The following is a 17,986-nucleotide window of genomic DNA, read 5'->3' on the forward strand; positions in this document are numbered from 1 at the left end:
TGTGACTGTTCATTGTCTTTTTCATCTGCTCTTACCCATCCCACCGTGTCTCCATTTTCGATCTCCATTGTTTGCCTCCTTTCAGATCACAATCGTCGTCTCACAGGTATGATATTCTGTCTTGAACTCTATTTTACTTATTGTTATGGTTTTCCCTCTGGATTTTTCACATTTGTTTGTGATTTTGTGATGGGTTTCTAGCCCAACTATTTCTCTTTGTCCATGCTTAGCTTATGGAAACTTGTGTTTCCGTTTTTGAGCTAGTTTATTTTGGATGGTTTTTGTGTTCTTCATCATGTGCTTAGCTAGGGTTTGCTCATTTGTGTCTGATCTGCTGTTGATGTCGTGTTTCACTATGATCCTGTGTGGTTTCCTGTTGATGTGTTGTTGAATGTGGGTCCTTTTTCAGCTGATTCTGTGGTTCTTTTTAATCTTCATCTACGGTGTAGTTCAATTTGGGCCTTTTGTGTCCCTCATTGATTTTGTCTGACCATTATCATCCAGCTATTAGGGTTTCTTCATTGTCCCTATATTTCCACTAACCCTCTGCTAATAAAGCTTGTTGGATTGTGTTCTGTCATTTTCCTTGTATATATTGCAGGCTGGTCATGTCACCATTTAAGAAAGCTGCTGTAAAAGGAGGTAGTTCCAAAGGGAAGGAACCAGTCATAGATGTTGATGATTTCTCACCTCAACCAAGAGGGACTCGTTCTTCTTCGAAGAGATTCGATCCCGACAGGTTCAGATCATATGTAGCCTATCAGTCTTATGAGAATTTCTTTCTTCATGCCACACCATTACTAGAGAGAGCTTTGGATCAGTCATCACTTCATGACACTGACATTCCGAAATGGTTCGCTCACAAGGATTGGAATTACCTTCTCTCTGATCCGGATGACGCGTATGAAGAGTTGGTAAAAGAGTTTTATGCCAACGCAATTGTGGAAGGAGATGAACTTAAGTGCTGGGTTCGGAAAAAGAGCTTTTCTGTCTCTCCTGCATATCTGGCAGAAATTCTTCACATCAACAGACCCATTTTCCGACATTCGCCAGTTTACGATGATCTCTGCCCTGATGAGGAGCTTCTTAAAGAAAGTCTTGGTCCAGATTTGGAGTTCTCGCCAAATGGCAAGTCCATCAGTGTTTCCTCTCTCTCTCCAAAGCTTAGAGTGCTTACAATTGTAATGTTTCACAATTTGTACCCTTTGTCCAGCACTGGGTATATGAACCTTGGACGGGCTTTGTTTCTTCATGATCTAATCTCTGATGTGGAAATAGACATCTGTGCTCATATCTTTCATGTTCTGCGCAAAACGGTTCTTCGAAATGAGTCTTGGATATGCGCTCCTTTTTGCAGTCTAATTTCCCGGATCTTGAAGCTCAAGGGAGTTTATCCAATGGCTGATGAATCCCCTATGTCCAAACCAAGTCCAATCAACATGCGCACATTCAATGCGAGCATTGGACATAGTCGGAAGAGAGCCAAACCAGAAACTTCTGCATCTCCCAATGACTCTCAGTTTAGCACTCTCTCCCTGGATGAGAAACTTGTTCGCATTGCCTCCTCTGTCAACGAGTTGAGTACAAAGATGTCTGGCCTCACAGCTTCTCTACACCATCAAAACACTCGGTGGGATATGAAGTTTACTTCTCTTCAAACTCAACTGGATCAGATTCAGAGAAAACTGGAAGAGGATGACTAGCCTATTCCATGACAAAAAGGGGGAGAGATAGGCATAATCAAAGGGGGAGTGTCTTTACATTCTTCTTCTCTTTTAGTTGATATTGTGTTTTGTAAACTGTTATTCAGGATGTTTGTGTTTTGTACCCATATGCTTGTGTAAGCTTTTAGGGTTTATGTTTATTGCATAATTTGTAGGCTTTATGGTATGTACCTTGCTTAGTGCAGCCTTTATGCTTTGTTGAAATCAGTACTTTAATCTAAATGGTATGCATTTTGGTTCATGTACTGTCACTCTTGTGCCCTTGTAGGATTGTTCCTAGATGCATATGCCTTGTGTGTTATGCATTGGTTGAGTGTTGAGCATACAAGTGTCTTGCCTTGTGCTTGTTAACTTGTATGTCCTTGTGTTCATTCCAAGTGTGAATGAGCACTGTGATCACTACCTTGTGGTGTTCACTTGGTTGATCAATCCATGGTTTGTTTCATAACTCCATCTTTGCTTGATCACATATTGCCTGTTTCATATGCATTTTATAATTTTCTGCTTACAATGATCATGGTGTATTGTTGTGTTAGGAGTATTATGTTCATATGATTCAAGTGTTTCACAGCTCCTAGAGTTAGGTGTGAGTGAGTTTTGTTCAACTGTTCCCAACTCACATGTTAAGTCTAGAGTCTGTTTTAGGGTTTTGTCACGGAATAGCCAAAGGGGGAGATTGTAAGGTTGAATTTATTCAACCATCTAATTGGCTTTATTCCGTGCCAAATTTGCTTGTAATTCAGCACTTAGTAACCCTGTATTTAGGTGGGCTTGATGTAAGGGTAGTGAGTGAGATAGAGTGAAGTTTGCTTAAGAGTGTGCAAGAAAACAGAGACTCGCGGCTGGGACTCGCGGGTGATTCGCGGCTGCAAGCCGCCAGAAGTTGCACACGTGCCAAGCATGCTGGAAGATGAACAGTCATGCTAGCTGGAGCACTACAGGACAAAACAGGACAACTGGCCATACGGTTATCTCGTGACTGGATCTCGCGACTTAGTTAAGCCGCGAGGTCAAGCCGCGAGCCACCCCTGTTTTGTAAAAACCTGACGTTTCATATTCCTCTCCACTCCAGTATAAATACCCCTATTACCCACGATTGAAAGAGTGCTTCCAGAGAGAATTTTGAGAGAGAAACCCTAAAGAAAAACTAGATTGATTCACACACAATCTATACCTTAGAGACTCTTCAAATTCCTCAACTCTCTTCCTCTCCATTGTCAAATCCTTGAGAGGCATTATACCAAACCTGGTTCTCACCATCATCATCACTGTGAGACAGTTGTTTGGATTTCTGGGAAGCAGTTAGGAAGGAACCAATCTTCATTGGTTGATGCTACGGTCTAGCAGCGGAATTCGGGAAGCTAGAAAAGAAAAAGGTTCGGCGCAACCTCGTTGGAGCAAGAAGCTTGGAGGGCTTAGGTGCACTGGGTAGATTAGGCTTGGAGGGTCTATTGCTGTCCTTGTATCCCAACTATATTTTCTAGTGGATTGATTACCGCTTGGAGGGCGGCGGAGAGGTTTTTCGCCGAGGGCTTCGGTTTCCTCTTCGATAACACATTGCGTGTTGTCTTTGTGTTTGCATCTTCCTTCCTCTCTATCTTTGCCTTTTATTTATCTGCTGTGGATTTTATTCTGTTATGGCTTAGATAGTTTTTAATCAATTTCGTATGATAGCATATGTTAAGTTTCCGCACACTTGTTGTTTGACATATTGCTTGAATTGATTAAGTTTTAATTTGGGGGTCTAAACGTTCAAAGGTGTTTTTGCACGTTTTTGAACTTTCACCTAGCACATCATCTATGACATGTGCATCCAAAATGAATTCTTTACCTCTAACCCAGCAACTTAACTCATTCTCCTTTATCATAGCATTTGAATAAAATTCCCTAATCAGGGGTTCACACACTACAGGGAAATCACTCAGAAGCTTTTCCCATCCTCTTCCTTCAAAACAGCTGGGGATAAAAGATTGTCTTAAGTCCTCCAAATCTACAAATCTTTCTTGAATAATTCCTGCTTTCAAGAAGATATCCTTGTATCTCTCAAAGTGATGAACTGACCTAAACAGTTTAGAATCCATTTTCAATCTTTTGTCAGCCTTCTTTGCAGGAGTTTTCTTTTTCGGAGGTGAGGGAGCCATCTGTGAACAATCAGAAGAGGCCACAACAGCATAGAGTAATATATGTGCAGAACTAGTCAGTACCATGTAATTAACAAAGAGATTTCAGTCACACAAATGAACTTGAACACTTAAACAATAAGCTACTTAGATCAATCACATGGATAAACAAGCCTAAGATAGGAAACACATATAAAATCATCAGATATAGAAACTATCCTAAAGGCAGATATATGACAATGAGACAGATAATGGAAAATGATATGACTCATAATCAGCATTGTGAAACTAACACATGCTCCCAACAGATTTACAGAATAGAACATGCACATTCAGCACAGTAAAACTCACAACCTCAAATGGAACATTTTGAAACAGCTCAACACCTCAAGTTCAGATAAAATAAAAGAAACATTTAGCTAAGCACAGGATGAAGACCAAAAAGGAAACAACTAAGATCAAATCAAACTCTAACAACAGCATCCGCAAGTTAAGCATGAACAAAGAGCAATATCTGAAACACAAACCCATCTCTAAAACATAAATAGATGAGAAGAATCAAAGGGAAAAACAAAAAATCAAGTAGAAATGAGTTCAAAACTGAAAACCCATACCTGTGACTTGAAGAATTTGAGTAGAAAATATGCAACAATGGAGATTGGAAATGGGTGCACGGAGTGTTTGGGAAGGAGATAGTTTAGAGAGAAGATGAACAGTCACAAATATTCGAGGGAAAACTGAAAAAGATTTAAAAATTGCTCCTGTTTTTGCCAAACACACGTTTTTCGTAACTTGATTAAGTCGCCACACAGTCGCCAGTTCAAGCCGCTAAAACACTCAAGGACAAAGATTTGAAAAAATTTTCTAAGTGTTTTTCGCGACTGGAAGGTCTACCCACGAGTGAGTCGCGAGCTGAGCCGCGAAAATCTCTGAGTAACCCTCGCGACTGGACCTTCCACTTGCGAACAAGTCGCCAAGAATGACCCGCGAAAACGCGACTGAGGCTCGCGACTTGACATACCCGCGACTGAGCCGCCAAAACAGGGCAAAACTGGATTTTTGAAATTTTCAGATTTTTCAAACAAAATACTTTCCAAAAACACCTAAAACACTCAAAAATTTTTTTGTGCTTGAATTAACAAAGATTGAGCAAGTGAAAACACATTTCATCAAGTACAATCACACAAATGAATATGGCATTTTTGAACATAAACTTGTGTGTTGTGTGTGGATATCAACAACAAGATAGTCCTTAGTCTAATGTGAAGTTTCAATGATCAATTCAACCAAGACATACACAACTAGTACTAGATCATGTGACCTATCTCAATTATAGAAATATGTGTATATGACCTCCCACAAAACTTGATAACATAACTTGGAGTTTTACATTTGAATCCACTTTTAATCATAACATTTGATCTTTTTGATCTTTTGAGGCAATCACCTCTCATTGTGAGAGTGATATTTGACATTTCACTTTAATGAACAAGCCTTTGGCTTTTTGAATAAACATTTTCTTTAATATAAAGTCGCTTACCCTTTTTCCTAATCGAATACTAGAATGTGCGACAGGCTTTTGCAGCTCAATATCTCTTTTCATTTGGAGATTTACATTTGGTGAGCTCTTTTTAGCAAAAACATAAATAAATAGTGGGAAGATATATAGACACAAGTCTATGCATGTCTCAAGATCAACATAACCATTCACTAATCATTCATGACGAGTTTGAAGATTTATTTACAACAATCACATAGATTTCAAGATTTTTCCCACATTGATATGAGTGCATGAAAACAAGTAATGCTCGAAAATGCACAAAGCCATTAGCACAAAGGTACAAGGCAAAACAAGTTTTGAGACAAAAACTCAACAAAGTCAATCAAACTTTTTGATTTTCTAATTTTTATGTGATTTTTGGATTTTTGACACTAAAAACAAAAAGATTGATAAAACAAAAAAATGCACAAGTAGACAAGCAAACAACCAACAACAAAAACAGCAAGCAAATAAACAAATATCGTCACAAAGTATAGGAAGTATTAATGCATGGACATGTTGTAATGCTTATGCATGAGTACCCTTTTTCACCCACACGTCACTTGCGTTTGGGGTGATTTCCTTATAGGATTGGGTACGGGAGTTAGGGCTTTCAAACCTTCGTGAGAAGCTTTCCAAGCAGTTGGTGAATGCACCAATCATCTTCATCACGTTCATCATTCCGGGATCACCATTCTGATCTTTAGATTGATCACCTACCCAATTTCTTGTATCATTTCTAGGTCCTCCTGACCTTTGAGGAGTTGCACTATTCTTTGCTCTCAGCCTTTAGCAATTTGGTCGAGTATGCCCTTGAAGTCCGCAATAATGACACACATAAGTTACTCTAGGACCTCTTTGTGGTCATGGGTGTGACTTGGCACGAGATTCAGACCTGCCCACAGATTGATTACGGGGATTCAGCATCCGTTGATTCACCACATTCTTCTTCTCCTCCATCTTGAGCTTCTCATCAGTAAGATCAGCTACAACTGGATCTTTGGCCTTTACAAACTTCACTTCTTTTGTGACATTTCCAGATGAACTACTTCCTCCGGTATATCCCAATCCGGATTTGTCTGAAAAGCTCTTTTGAGATGAGATAACATCATCTAGCTTCTTGGTGGTGACCCTCTCTATTTTAGCATTTGCTTGCACAACCTCATTCTCAAGAAATCTTACTTTTGTGTAAGTTTCGGACAGCTCACCATTCAGTGTTTCTATCTCACATTTGGCCTCCCTATATCGGATTAGGAGACTTTTGTAGTCCTCCTCAGCCTTCTTCATTTTTCTCACAGCAGCCTTGGCCACCCTTGTGTACTCACCCGACTTCTCCAAGAGTGAGTTATAATTCTCTTGAAGATTTGCTGTGATTTCATCTTCTTCAGCATCTGATTCTTCAACAATTCCTAGTGATTCATCATCACTATGTTCTCCAAGGTCTCGTACAAGCAGATTCAACTCATTTGAAGACTCAACATGAGCAATAGTCATAAAAGCCGAATAGTTCCCCTCTCCATCACAGCTCTCTTCAGATTCTGAATTAGACGAATCCGAGTCACTCAAAGTCGTGGCATACACTTTACCTTTCGATTTCAAATAATTCGGACATTCCTTCTTAAAGTGTCCATGCCCATTACATTCAAAGCAAGTGACACATTGTGTAGGTTGAGATTCTTTTCCATCTTTCTTTTTGAATTCCCTTTTCTCCCTTCCAGAACTTTGGAATTTTCTTTTATCATCAAATTTGCCATTATTTTTGAATTTCAAGAATTTTCTGAAATTTTTGACAAGGTATGCAACATCTTTATCAACCACATCTTCTCCCGATGAGTCTTGATCTTCTACCTTCTTATTAATGGTCTTTAGAGCAAGAGATTTACTCTTCCGTTGACTGGGCAGCAACATCTCATAAGTCTGCAGAGAACCAACCAGCTCCTGTACTTTGATGTCATCAAGGTCCTTGCTCACTTCAATCGCTGTCACTTTAGCACGAAAACTTTCCGACAATGATCGAAGGATCTTCCTTACAATTTTTGAATCCTCCGTTTTCTCCCCCAAGTTGAACTTGCCGACAACCACCTCATTTAGCTTCCCATAGAAAGAATCAAAAGACTCATCCTCACTCATTTTGAGCTCCTCAAACCAATGGTTAGCATTTGCAACTTGGTGTCTTTCACTTTCTTCGTGCCTTCATAGGTGGTTTCCAAAATCTCCCATGCTTCTTTGGCAACGGTAATGTGAGAAATCCTGTGAAATTCATCTGGAGACACACCACAGAAAATAGCATTGAGTACTTTACTGTTAGCATTAGATGCAGCAAGTGCAGCCTTATCCCATGTGGATTTGGCTGCCTCAGGTCTGGTACAACCAACCTCAACAGCATCCCAAACAGATTCATCAATAGAACACAGAAAAGCTCTCATGCGAACCTTCCAAAAAGCATAATTACTACCATCAAAATATGGAGGTGCATTTAGGGATTGAGACCTATCCATCTCAAAAGGGAGTCAAGGATCACACAATGGTAATGAAACCAATAGCAGTGTACCCGCTCTGATACCAAATGAAAGTTCAAAAACGTGTATAAACACCTTTTGAACGTTTAGACCCCCAAATTACAACTTAACCAATTCAAGCAATATGTCAAACAACTAGTGTGCGGAAACTTAACATACGCTATAATATGAAATTGGTAAAAACTATCTAAGCCAAAACAAAACACAATCCTCAGCAGATAATAAAAAGGAAAAGATAGAGAGGAAGGAAGTTGCAAACACAAAGACAACACGCGATGTGTTATCGAAGAGAAAACCGAAACCCTCGGCGTAAAACCTCTCCGCCGCCCTCCAAGCGGTAAACAATCCACTAGAAAATACAATTGGGATACATGGACAGCAATAGACCCTCCAAGCCTAATCTACCCAGTGCACCTAAGCCCTCCAAGCTTCTTGCTCCAACGAGGTTGCGCCGAACCTTTTTCTTTTCTAGCTTCCCGGATTCCGCTACTAGACCATAGTATCAACCAATGAAGATTGGTTCCTTCCTAACAGCTTCCCAGAAATCCAAACAGCTGTCTCACAGTGATGATGATGATGAGAACCAGGTTTGGTATAATGCCTCTCAAGGATTTGACAATGGAGAGGAAGAGAGTTGAGGAATTTGAAGAGACTCTAATGTATAGATTATGGGTGAATCAATCTTGTTTTTCTTTAGGGTTTCTCTTTCAAAATTCTCTCTGGTAGCTCTCTAACAATCGTGGGTAAAAGGGGTATTTATACTGGAGTGGAAGAGGAATGTGAAACGTCAGGTTTTACAAAATAGGGGTGGCTCGCGGCTTGACCTAGCGGCTTGACCAAGTCGCGAGATAACCGTATGGCCAGTTGTCCTGTTTTGTCCTGTAGTGCTCCAGCTTGCATGACTGTTCACCTTCCAGCATGCTTGGCACGTGTGCTGCGTCTGGTGGCTTGAAGCCGCGAGTCACTCGCGAGGCCCAGCCGCGAGTCTCTGTTTACTTGCACACTCTTGAGCAATCTTCACTCTAACTCACTCACTACCCTTACATCAAACCCACCTAAATACAGGGTTACTAAATGCTGAATTACAAGCAAATTTGGCACGGAATAAAGCCAATTAGATGGTTGAATAAATTCAACCTTACAATGATATTGTCCAGAACTAGAAGGTACTTCCAAGCCTTCAAGAAATCTTTCACCTCCTTGAACAAGTAATCTTTTACCTTCCCATCCTCAGGAGGCGACAGGACATGTCCTAATCTTTTCAAGAGCAAATTCTTGTCGTCGTCCACTGAATCAGGTAGAGACACCAAGTATCTATAATGAAAACGGTTCTGAATATTTTTATTATTCAAAACCATCTTTGCCAGAGTTGTCTTACCGATACCTTTCATCCCCACAATGGCATGAGTTGAGAAACGGTCCCTCTTGGTGGTCAGTTGGGTGACTACTTCATGTATGTCTTCTTCTAAGCCGACCTCCAAGTTTGTCTCTTCCTTCAGTTCAATGCGACATAACTTTATCCTTGCCTCGAGAAGTTTGGGGGCTTTCTGGAATTCCCCGAGTTCTGCAGAGAACTTCTGCCAAGGATCTGTCTCGCTTTGAGTGTCGCTCCTTTTGGAGGTTGAGATTCGTATGTAGGCGAACAAGGAATTATTTACGTCTTTAATAATGGTTTTCATTTGATCCTTCCAAGCCGTTTTTGAATTCTTTAAATTCTCTATGCCTTCAACCACATTTGCTTCTTCGATAAATTGATGCACTTGATGGAAAAGTTTTTCTAGCTGTTTGAGCTGATAAGTTGCAACGGGTGGCGCCTGTTTGAGCTGGTTGCTAAAGTCGTCAAGAAGAACTATAATATCCTTTTTAAGGGTGGTGGCCTGAGTTTGCTTTTGTGGAGACAGGTGGACAGATTGTGATTGATATCTTTTGACAAAGGTGAAATCAAACTCTTGTTTTCTATGAAAGAGACGCAAGAGACGACTCCCCATGCCCAAAATACTCCTCTTGAGCTTACGCCTTGTTATCAAATTACCAAAATACGGAAGCCAGCTCATTAGAGTTGTGATTTTCTGTTTCCTCTCAATTTCATGTTGTATTTTGTCGATGGTGTCATGCGCTTCCTCCACCCAGGCCTCTTCGATTTTACCTTCCAAGATAAGCCCTTCTAAATCTTGCAGGAAAGCAATCAGTAGCTGCAGTGGAAAGTTGATAGTGTACGCTACGTTCTTTTGCTCTTCAGACAGTAAATCTGGAGTCTTACTGATCAGGACTTTTAATTTCTTTTCAATAGAGGCACTTTTTTCATGTTTTCGGTAAGGCTTCCTCTTGTCTTCCTCTATTGGTCTGTCCTGCAGGCTTCTAACAGTAGACCTTGACGACTCAACAAATTGACAGATTTGTTCTCTGTGTATCTTCCAAATTTGAACATTTATCTCAGAACTGCACAAATCCAATTCATTCTGGAGGCGATGAATTTTTTTGTAATCCGGGAAACCAAAGTAAATCCATTTCAGGGATTTTCCTCTTTCACTCAGTTCATCATAGGTTTTTCTCCAATCCTGTACACTGCGAACCACAGTTTTGGTTGCATCCACCCAGCCTCTCGTAGCATCATTTAGTCGTACAGTGGCTACTGATCTCAGTTGGGAATTCCCAAGTTGGTGGGCTTTCTCATCTATTTTTCTCCCTGATTCTGAAACAGCTTCTACATCTTTTAGGAGAGCATCCAAGAGCTTGAAGTCCCAGCTAACCTTCTTGAAACTCTTCTTCAACCGTTGAAATGATCTATAACTCAGCAAAATGATAATGATGTGGGCAGACAAGAGAACAATGAGGAGTATGAAGAAATCAAGAACATAAAAATTAAACGAATAGAAAACGCTGGTGAAATGGCCATGGGTGCTCTCTGGTATAGGAAACAGAGCTTGTAGAACTTACTGAATTTAAACCATTTCCTTCATATGAAGAAAATGGCCATTACTTGGTTCAAAAGTGAGAATACTGAATAAGAATGCAACGGCCATTACATGGTTAAAAATAAGATTACTGAATAAGACAATATATAATATGTGAATCAAGTGATATACAAGACAAACTTACGCAAGAATTTATTCCTTGATGAAAAGAAAAAGTCATTTCTTGGTTGAAAAGTGATCATTACTAAATCACGAAGAATAGAATTTGTGTGAAACAACTGGTATACCAACCAAAGCTACGTGAGAACTCACTTGAACTACACAGATGCTTTAATGAAATGAAAAGGACCTGCAAAGAAAGGAAGTAGACCAAGATTGAATTGGAAACTTCTAGTTTTATTTCTATATCAGAGAGTCCAAATGAATTAGCAATCTAATCTATATATATAACATAACAGAGTAACAGAAAAATGGCGCCAAAACAGGTAAATTAACTAACTCTCAACAGCTTAACAAACTCCCTAACTCAACTAATCAACTTGACAGCTGGACCTCCTAGCTGCTCTTCTTTCTTTCCTTTGCACGCGCATCTTGTGCTGAACTAATTGATGTTGTCTTCTTCTTAGTCTTGTCATTTCCTCCAGTCTGTTGTTTAGCCATCACTTCAATTTCAACAGTCCCTCAAGTCCTGAACTGCAAGTTCTATGACTTGAACAGAAGAAGCTACCTTCAACTGCCTTGGAACAAAACTATCCTCTAAGCCCAACTTTTTTGAAAGTCTTACAAAAGATGAAAATCCCAAGGCCTCGGTAAATATTAGCTACTTGAGAATTGGCTGCAATGTGAAAGGTCATGATCATGCCTTCCATAATCTTGTCTCTTACTAGGTGCCAGTCCACCTCAATATACTTAGTCCTCTCATGAAAGGCTGGATTAGCAGCTATGTATAATGCTGCTTGATTATCATAAAACAACATAGCTGCTTTAGGATGCTCAATTTTCAAATCCTTGAGCAATTGCAGCACCCAAGTGATTTCACAAGCTAAACTGGTCATTGCTCTATACTCAACTTCAATTGAGGACCTTGAAACCACTCCATACTTCTTTGACCTCTAAGATATTAAGGAATCTCGAAAGTAAAGTACACAACTTGTTAAAGACCTCCAAGTATTAGGGCATCAACCCCAATCCACATCACAAAAGGACTTGATATGCAGACTATAGAAAAAGATTCATTTCTTTGGTGAACCTTTAATATATTGAAGCAATCTGTGAGTTGCAAGTAAATGAGGTTCTTTTGGCTGTGATAGAGATTGGCTTAATCTATGCACAACATAGGCAATGTCTTGTCTAGGTCAAGTAGAGAAGTCTTCCAATTAATCTTCTGAATTGTGCAAGGTCTACTAGGGGCTTGCCTTCATACTTAGACAACCTCAGATTATGCTCCATAGGAAACTTAATTGGTTTAGAACCAATGAAACCTATATCTTTCAAGATCTCCATAGCATATTTTCTCTAGTTCAAGCTAATTTGTTCATCAGTTTTGGCTACCTCAAGTCCCAAGAAATATCTTAGTGATCCAAGGTCTTTTATACCAAACTTATCATCAAGTAACTTCTTCAAACTGTTAACACAAGCAAGATTATTCCTAGTGAGCAATATGTCATTCACATAAACTAAAAGCACTGTAAAAGAGGAACCTTGTGTATGAGTAAACAATGAGTAATTAGATTTTGATTGAATGAACCCCATTCGTAGAATTGACGTAGAATAGACAGTACATGCCTTCCTGGAGTAGCAGGGATGCTGGAAGTCACAGTGCAAGATCAAAGGAGGCGCTAGTAGTGGCCATCAAGGCGACAATGTCGGAATTGTATGAAATTTGGCAAGTTAAAGGGAAATTGCATTCTAATCCAGACTAATAAACCATAAGCATAGCATAAATTTAGGAAAATTTCATCGTTAAAGCCTTGAAAATAGTGTTTTTGCTATTTATAGTAATTTTTTTTCCTTTTAATAACTTTTAGTTTAAAAGTTAGAATAAAGTTCATCTATTTTGGGACAACCTTTAAGGTTAGTAGTTTATAATTTTGCATTTTAACTCAATTTTGTCATTTTTTGTAAATTTTAAAATTTTGTTACCTTATCGCGTAATTAGTGAGAATTAGGGTTTTGGATGTTTCCTAGTCATCCTAGGGTTTTACTTTTCAGTATTTACATGTTTTGTAGCTGTCAGAGGGAAATCAAACTATTATCAATAAGTAAAGACTTTTTGTCAAATTATTTCTCTGGTGGATTCCTACTTTCATCTCCTTGTGGATTTAGGGAAACCCACGTGGATACGAGGCTTACTACTAAAAGCTAATAGTTTAATTTCTGTTCCATTAAAAGAGCATCATATGTATTTTCTTTAGGCTTCTACAACATCAGTTGGTATTAGAGATGTGACTTATCCTGGTCTGATGGCTAACTGGTGCCACCACAACAATGACAACAGTGACGACGTCAATAACCCAGTCCTCACTAGGGTTGAGTTCCTTGATTTTTGTGATGAAAATCAACAGTTTTGTGATTCAACACAACAGACTCCAGACCAAATTTGAGAAATGGTTGCCACCCTACTTAATCGAAACCTTAATCGTGATGACAAAGAGCGATGTAATAACTGAGCACGTGGCCCTCCCCATCGCGGTCCAAATCAGAACATGCAGCAAGACAACTATGAAGAGAACAGCAAGGATGAATAGTATGTAGAGAGAGTCCTTGGGAATCATCATGGTCCAATGAGGGATAATGGCCAAGATTATCAGGAGTAGAGGGACTATAGGATGTAAGTAGTGTTACCATCCTTTAATGGTAATGTCTCCATTAAAAAGTATTTGAATTGGGTCAGTGAGGCGGAGAAGTTTTCCGATTATATGGTTACCACAGATGACAAACAATTGTGTTTGGTGGCTTAAAAATTGATGGGAGGAACATTTACCTAGAGGGATCGTGTTCAATTAAACCATACCTGTGAATGAAAGCTTCCCATATGATCATGGAAAAGGACGAAGAGATTAATGGCAGATCAATTCATACCATCAGCTTACCAGTAGGAGTTGTTCAAATAGTACTAGGATTACACGCAGGGTACTCAGACAATTAATAAGTACATGGAAGAGTTTGACAAGTTAGCAAATTGCAATGATTTGGAGGAAACTAAAGATCAATGGATACCCAAATTTTAACATAGGCTACGAGTTTCCATCCGAGACCAATTATCCTTACAAACCCTATATACATTAAAGGAGGTTGTAATCCTATCCAAGAAAATAGAATATCAGCATCTCAGGGTAGGTTTGAAGTTTTCCAACCATAGTTCGGAGTCATCTAGTTCCACTGCCAATAAAGGTAAATAGCCCATGTTTAAACTATGATTATAACCTGTGGTTAGGGAGAATAGTGGTGTAAACCAGTCCATAGTGGCAGTAGCAGATTCTGTAGCTTAACTGATAGCGAACACCAACCCCTATGCTAGGCCAACTAGGAATAAGTGCTACAAGTGCAGAGAACTAGGACATCGATCTAGTACTTGTCCTAAGCAAGCCACAGTGAATCTGGTGGTAGTAGAAGAGGGCAAGGCAGATTGTGAATAGGAGGGTGAAGAGGTGCATAATAATGTTGATCCATATGCCTATAATCCTAATGAGGATCAGGGAGATGAGGAAGGCATGCCATTAGGGAGATCTTTAGTGATTCAGAGGTTGTTGCCCACACCAAGGGTGGATCACAGTGATCAGTGGCATGAGATCTTCTAAGCACTTTGCACCATCAATAAAAGGGTCTGTGACTTGATCGTTGATCGTGGCAGTGAAGAGAACATCGCATCAAACAGTTTGGTTACCAAGTTGGGGTTAAATATAGAAAAGCATCTCTCTCCATACAAAATAAGTTGGATTAAGAAAGGTACCTGATGCAATATAACCATTGGAGCTGAAACAGGTTTATGTAGAAGTGGTGATGGATGGAATGCCGAAGAAGGTTGTTAAGATACCTGATGCAATTCAACCATTGGTTAAGGAGTTTGAAGAGTTGTTTCTAGAGGAGTTGCTTGCAGGTTCACCACCAATGCGCTACATCTAGCATTGCATTGATTTAGCTCTTGGAGCTAGTCTACCAAATTTGCCATATTACAGGATGAATCCCCAAGAGGGTTAGATTCTATAGGGACAGGTGGATGAGCTTTTGAGTAAGGGGCAGACTAGGGAGAGTAAAAGTCCATATGTAGTACTAGCATTATTAACACTGAAGAAGGATGGGAGCTAGCATATGTGTGTGGATAGTTGAGCCATCAACATGATCACCGTCAAGTATCGATTTCCTATTCCTCAACTAGATAACATGTTTGATATGCTGAGTGGGTCCAAGTGTTAAACCACAAGAGTGGGTATCATGAGATTTGAATATAACCTAGGGAGGAATGGAAGATGGCTTTCAAGACAAAGGAAGGGTTGTATAAATGGATGGTGATGCCTTTCGAATTGTCCAATGCTCCAGCACTTTCATGAGGCTTAGGAATTAGGTATTGAAAAAATTTATTGGGAAGTTTATGGTAGTTTATATTGATGATATCCTAATTTACAATAACACAGAAGCAACCCACTATAATCATATGCGAGAAGTAATAACAGTGTTGCAGACCAATGAGTTGTATATCAACTTGAAGAAGAGTAGCTTCTTAACTGATAAGTTGTTGTTCTTAGGGTATATGGTTAGTGTGGATGGGATTCATGTTGATAAGGATAAGGTCCGTGCAATCAGAGAGAAGCTAACCCCAAAGACAGTGAGTGTTGTGCAAAGCATCCATGGGATAGTAACCTTCTATCAAAGGTTTATTTGAGATTTCAATCGCTAAGTGTCTAAAGAAGGGGAGGTTCTTATGAGGAAAGGAGGTAGAACAGAGCTTTGCCTTGATCAAGGAAAAGTTGAGCACCACTCCCATTTTGGTAATGCCTAACTTTGATAAGGTGTTTTAGGTGGAGCGTGATGCATCTGTGGTTGGGATAGGCCTTGTTCTTTAACAAGACAACAGACCAGTAGCATTCTTCAGTGAGAAAATTTATGAAGCTCCGAGTAAATGGTTAGCCTATGAACTAGAGTTCTTTGTTGTCGTACGAACTCTTAAGCATTGGGAGCACTACCTAATTCCGAGGGAGTTTGTAGTATATACAGATTATTAGGCATTGAAGCACATCAATAGTCAAGCTAGCATTAACCAGATGCATGGCTAGTGGGTAGCTTATATATAGCACTTCCATTTCACATTAAAGCACAAGTCTGGTGTCACTAATAAGGTGGCAGATGCGCTTAGCACGCAAGCATCTTTGTTGACTACACTACATACTAAAGTTGTAGGGTTTGATTGCCTTAAAGAGCTTGTCAAGAATGATGAGGATTTTGGTGATATTTATGGCAAGTGTCAACAAACTCATATAGTTGTCAATAGTATGTACATCCAGGATGGTTTCCTCTTTCAAGGTAATCAATTATGCATCTTTGAAATTTCATTAAGGAAGCAGATTATTAGGGAGTTGCATGGTGGAGGTTTGGGTGGATACATGGGCAGAGACAAGACTATAACACTAGTGGAGGAGAGGTATTATTGGCCATAGCTTAAGAGGGATGTTGGCAATCATGTGAGGAAGTGTCCAATCTACCAAATTGCCAAGGGCCAATCTCAGCATACTAGTTAATACATGCCTTTACTAGTTCCACAAGCACCATAAGAGGATTTGTCTATGGATTTTATACTAGGTCTTCCTTGAACCCAACGAGGTATGGATTCTTTTTTTGTTTTGGTTAATAGGTACTCAAAGATGTCTCATTTCATAGCATACAATAAGACTTCAAATGCTACTCAAGTGGCCAATCTGTTCTTTAAAGAAGTTGTGCGTTTGTATGCAGTGCCAAAATCCATCACCTTTGACCATGATACCAAGTTTGTCAGTTACTTTTGGTGGACCTTATGGAAGCGTTTTGACACTTGAATTATAGCAGCACTAGTCATCCTTAGATTGATGGCCAGATAGAAGTAGTTAACCATACTCTAGGGAATCTGGTCCAATGTAACTTAGGAGCGAAGCCCAAGCAGTGGGATCTCACACTATCCCAAGTAGAGTTTGCCCACAATAGCTTAGTCAGTAAAAGCACTAGTAAATCTCCATTTGCCATCATCTATTGCATACCTCCAAAACATGCTTTGGACTTAGAACTTCTACCAGAGCTTCTAGGAGTGTGTCAAGCTGTAGAGAATATGGTTAACCATATTCACGCCATGTAAGAGGAGGTGAGGCAAAAACTTGAAGCTACAAATGCCAAGTACAAGGAAACTGCTGATAAGAAAAGATGTGAGAAGATCTTTAATGTTGGGGATTTAGTACTGGTTTACCTTCGAAAGGAGAGGTTATCCATTGGTACCTACAATAAGTAAAAGGACAAAAAATATAGGTCATTCCAGATTACAAAGAAGATCAACAATAATGCTTATGTGGTTGCTCTTCCACCAGACATGAATATTTATTCCACCTTTAATGTTGCTGACTTGTATGAGTAACATCTTCCTGATGAGTTGGATAGTGGGAACTTAGGTCGAATTCTTTTCCAGTGAGGGGGGACTAATGTAAAATAAACAGCACATGACTTCCTAAAGCAATAAGGGTGCCGAAAGTCATAATGCAAGATCAAGGGGTCAATAATAGTGGCCATCAGGGTGAGAGTGTTGGAATAGCATGAAATTTGGTAGGTTGAAGGGAAACGACATTCTGATCCAGACTCATAATATATGAGCATCACCTAAATTTAGGATAGTTCCTTCGTTAAGGCCCCGAAAATAGTGTTTTTGCTATTTATAGTAATATTTGTTTTTCCTTAATAACTTTTAGTTAAAAAGTCAGAATAAGGTCCCTTCTATTTTAGGACGACCTTTAAGGTCAGTAGTTTATGATTTTACATTTAACTCAGTTTTATCATTTTTGGTAAATTTTATAATTTTGTTACCTAATCACGTAATTTATGCGAATTAGAGTTTTGGATGTTTCTTAGTCGTCCTAGGTTTTACCTTTTTAGTATTTATGTGTTTTGTAGGCGTTAGAGGGAAATAAAACTATTATCAATAAGCACAGGCTTC

The 17,986-nt window shown here is 39.4% G+C and overlaps 1 protein-coding gene across 1 annotated transcript; it reads right to left on the reverse strand.

Moving 5' to 3' along the window:
- Positions 1-1,644: 1,644 nt before the first annotated feature.
- LOC115989862 lies at positions 1,645-11,873 on the reverse strand. The gene is made up of 3 exons (XM_031113741.1): positions 11,681-11,873; positions 9,046-10,808; positions 1,645-1,704 (listed from the first exon to the last, which is right to left on the reverse strand). The coding sequence occupies exons 1-3, from the start codon at positions 11,871-11,873 to the stop codon at positions 1,645-1,647; spliced, it is 2,016 nt and encodes a 671-aa protein (XP_030969601.1).
- Positions 11,874-17,986: the final 6,113 nt, after the last annotated feature.

The sequence above is a fragment of the Quercus lobata genome, chromosome 5, assembly GCF_001633185.2.
Source record: "Quercus lobata isolate SW786 chromosome 5, ValleyOak3.0 Primary Assembly, whole genome shotgun sequence".
Classification (NCBI taxonomy): domain Eukaryota; kingdom Viridiplantae; phylum Streptophyta; class Magnoliopsida; order Fagales; family Fagaceae; genus Quercus; species Quercus lobata.

Excerpts from the sequence above, each read along its gene's own strand:
- LOC115989862 (XM_031113741.1), bottom strand. The coding sequence starts at position 11,873 with ATGACCAGTTTAGCTTGTGAAATCACTTGGGTGCTGCAATTGCTCAAG. Across the intron at positions 10,809-11,680 it reads AAGAGACAAGATTATGGAAG|AGAGCACCCATGGCCATTTC; the intron begins GCATGATCATGA and ends TTCCTATACCAG. Across the intron at positions 1,705-9,045 it reads TAGTTCTGGACAATATCATT|GCTAGTCATCCTCTTCCAGT; the intron begins GTAAGGTTGAAT and ends GTCATGGAATAG.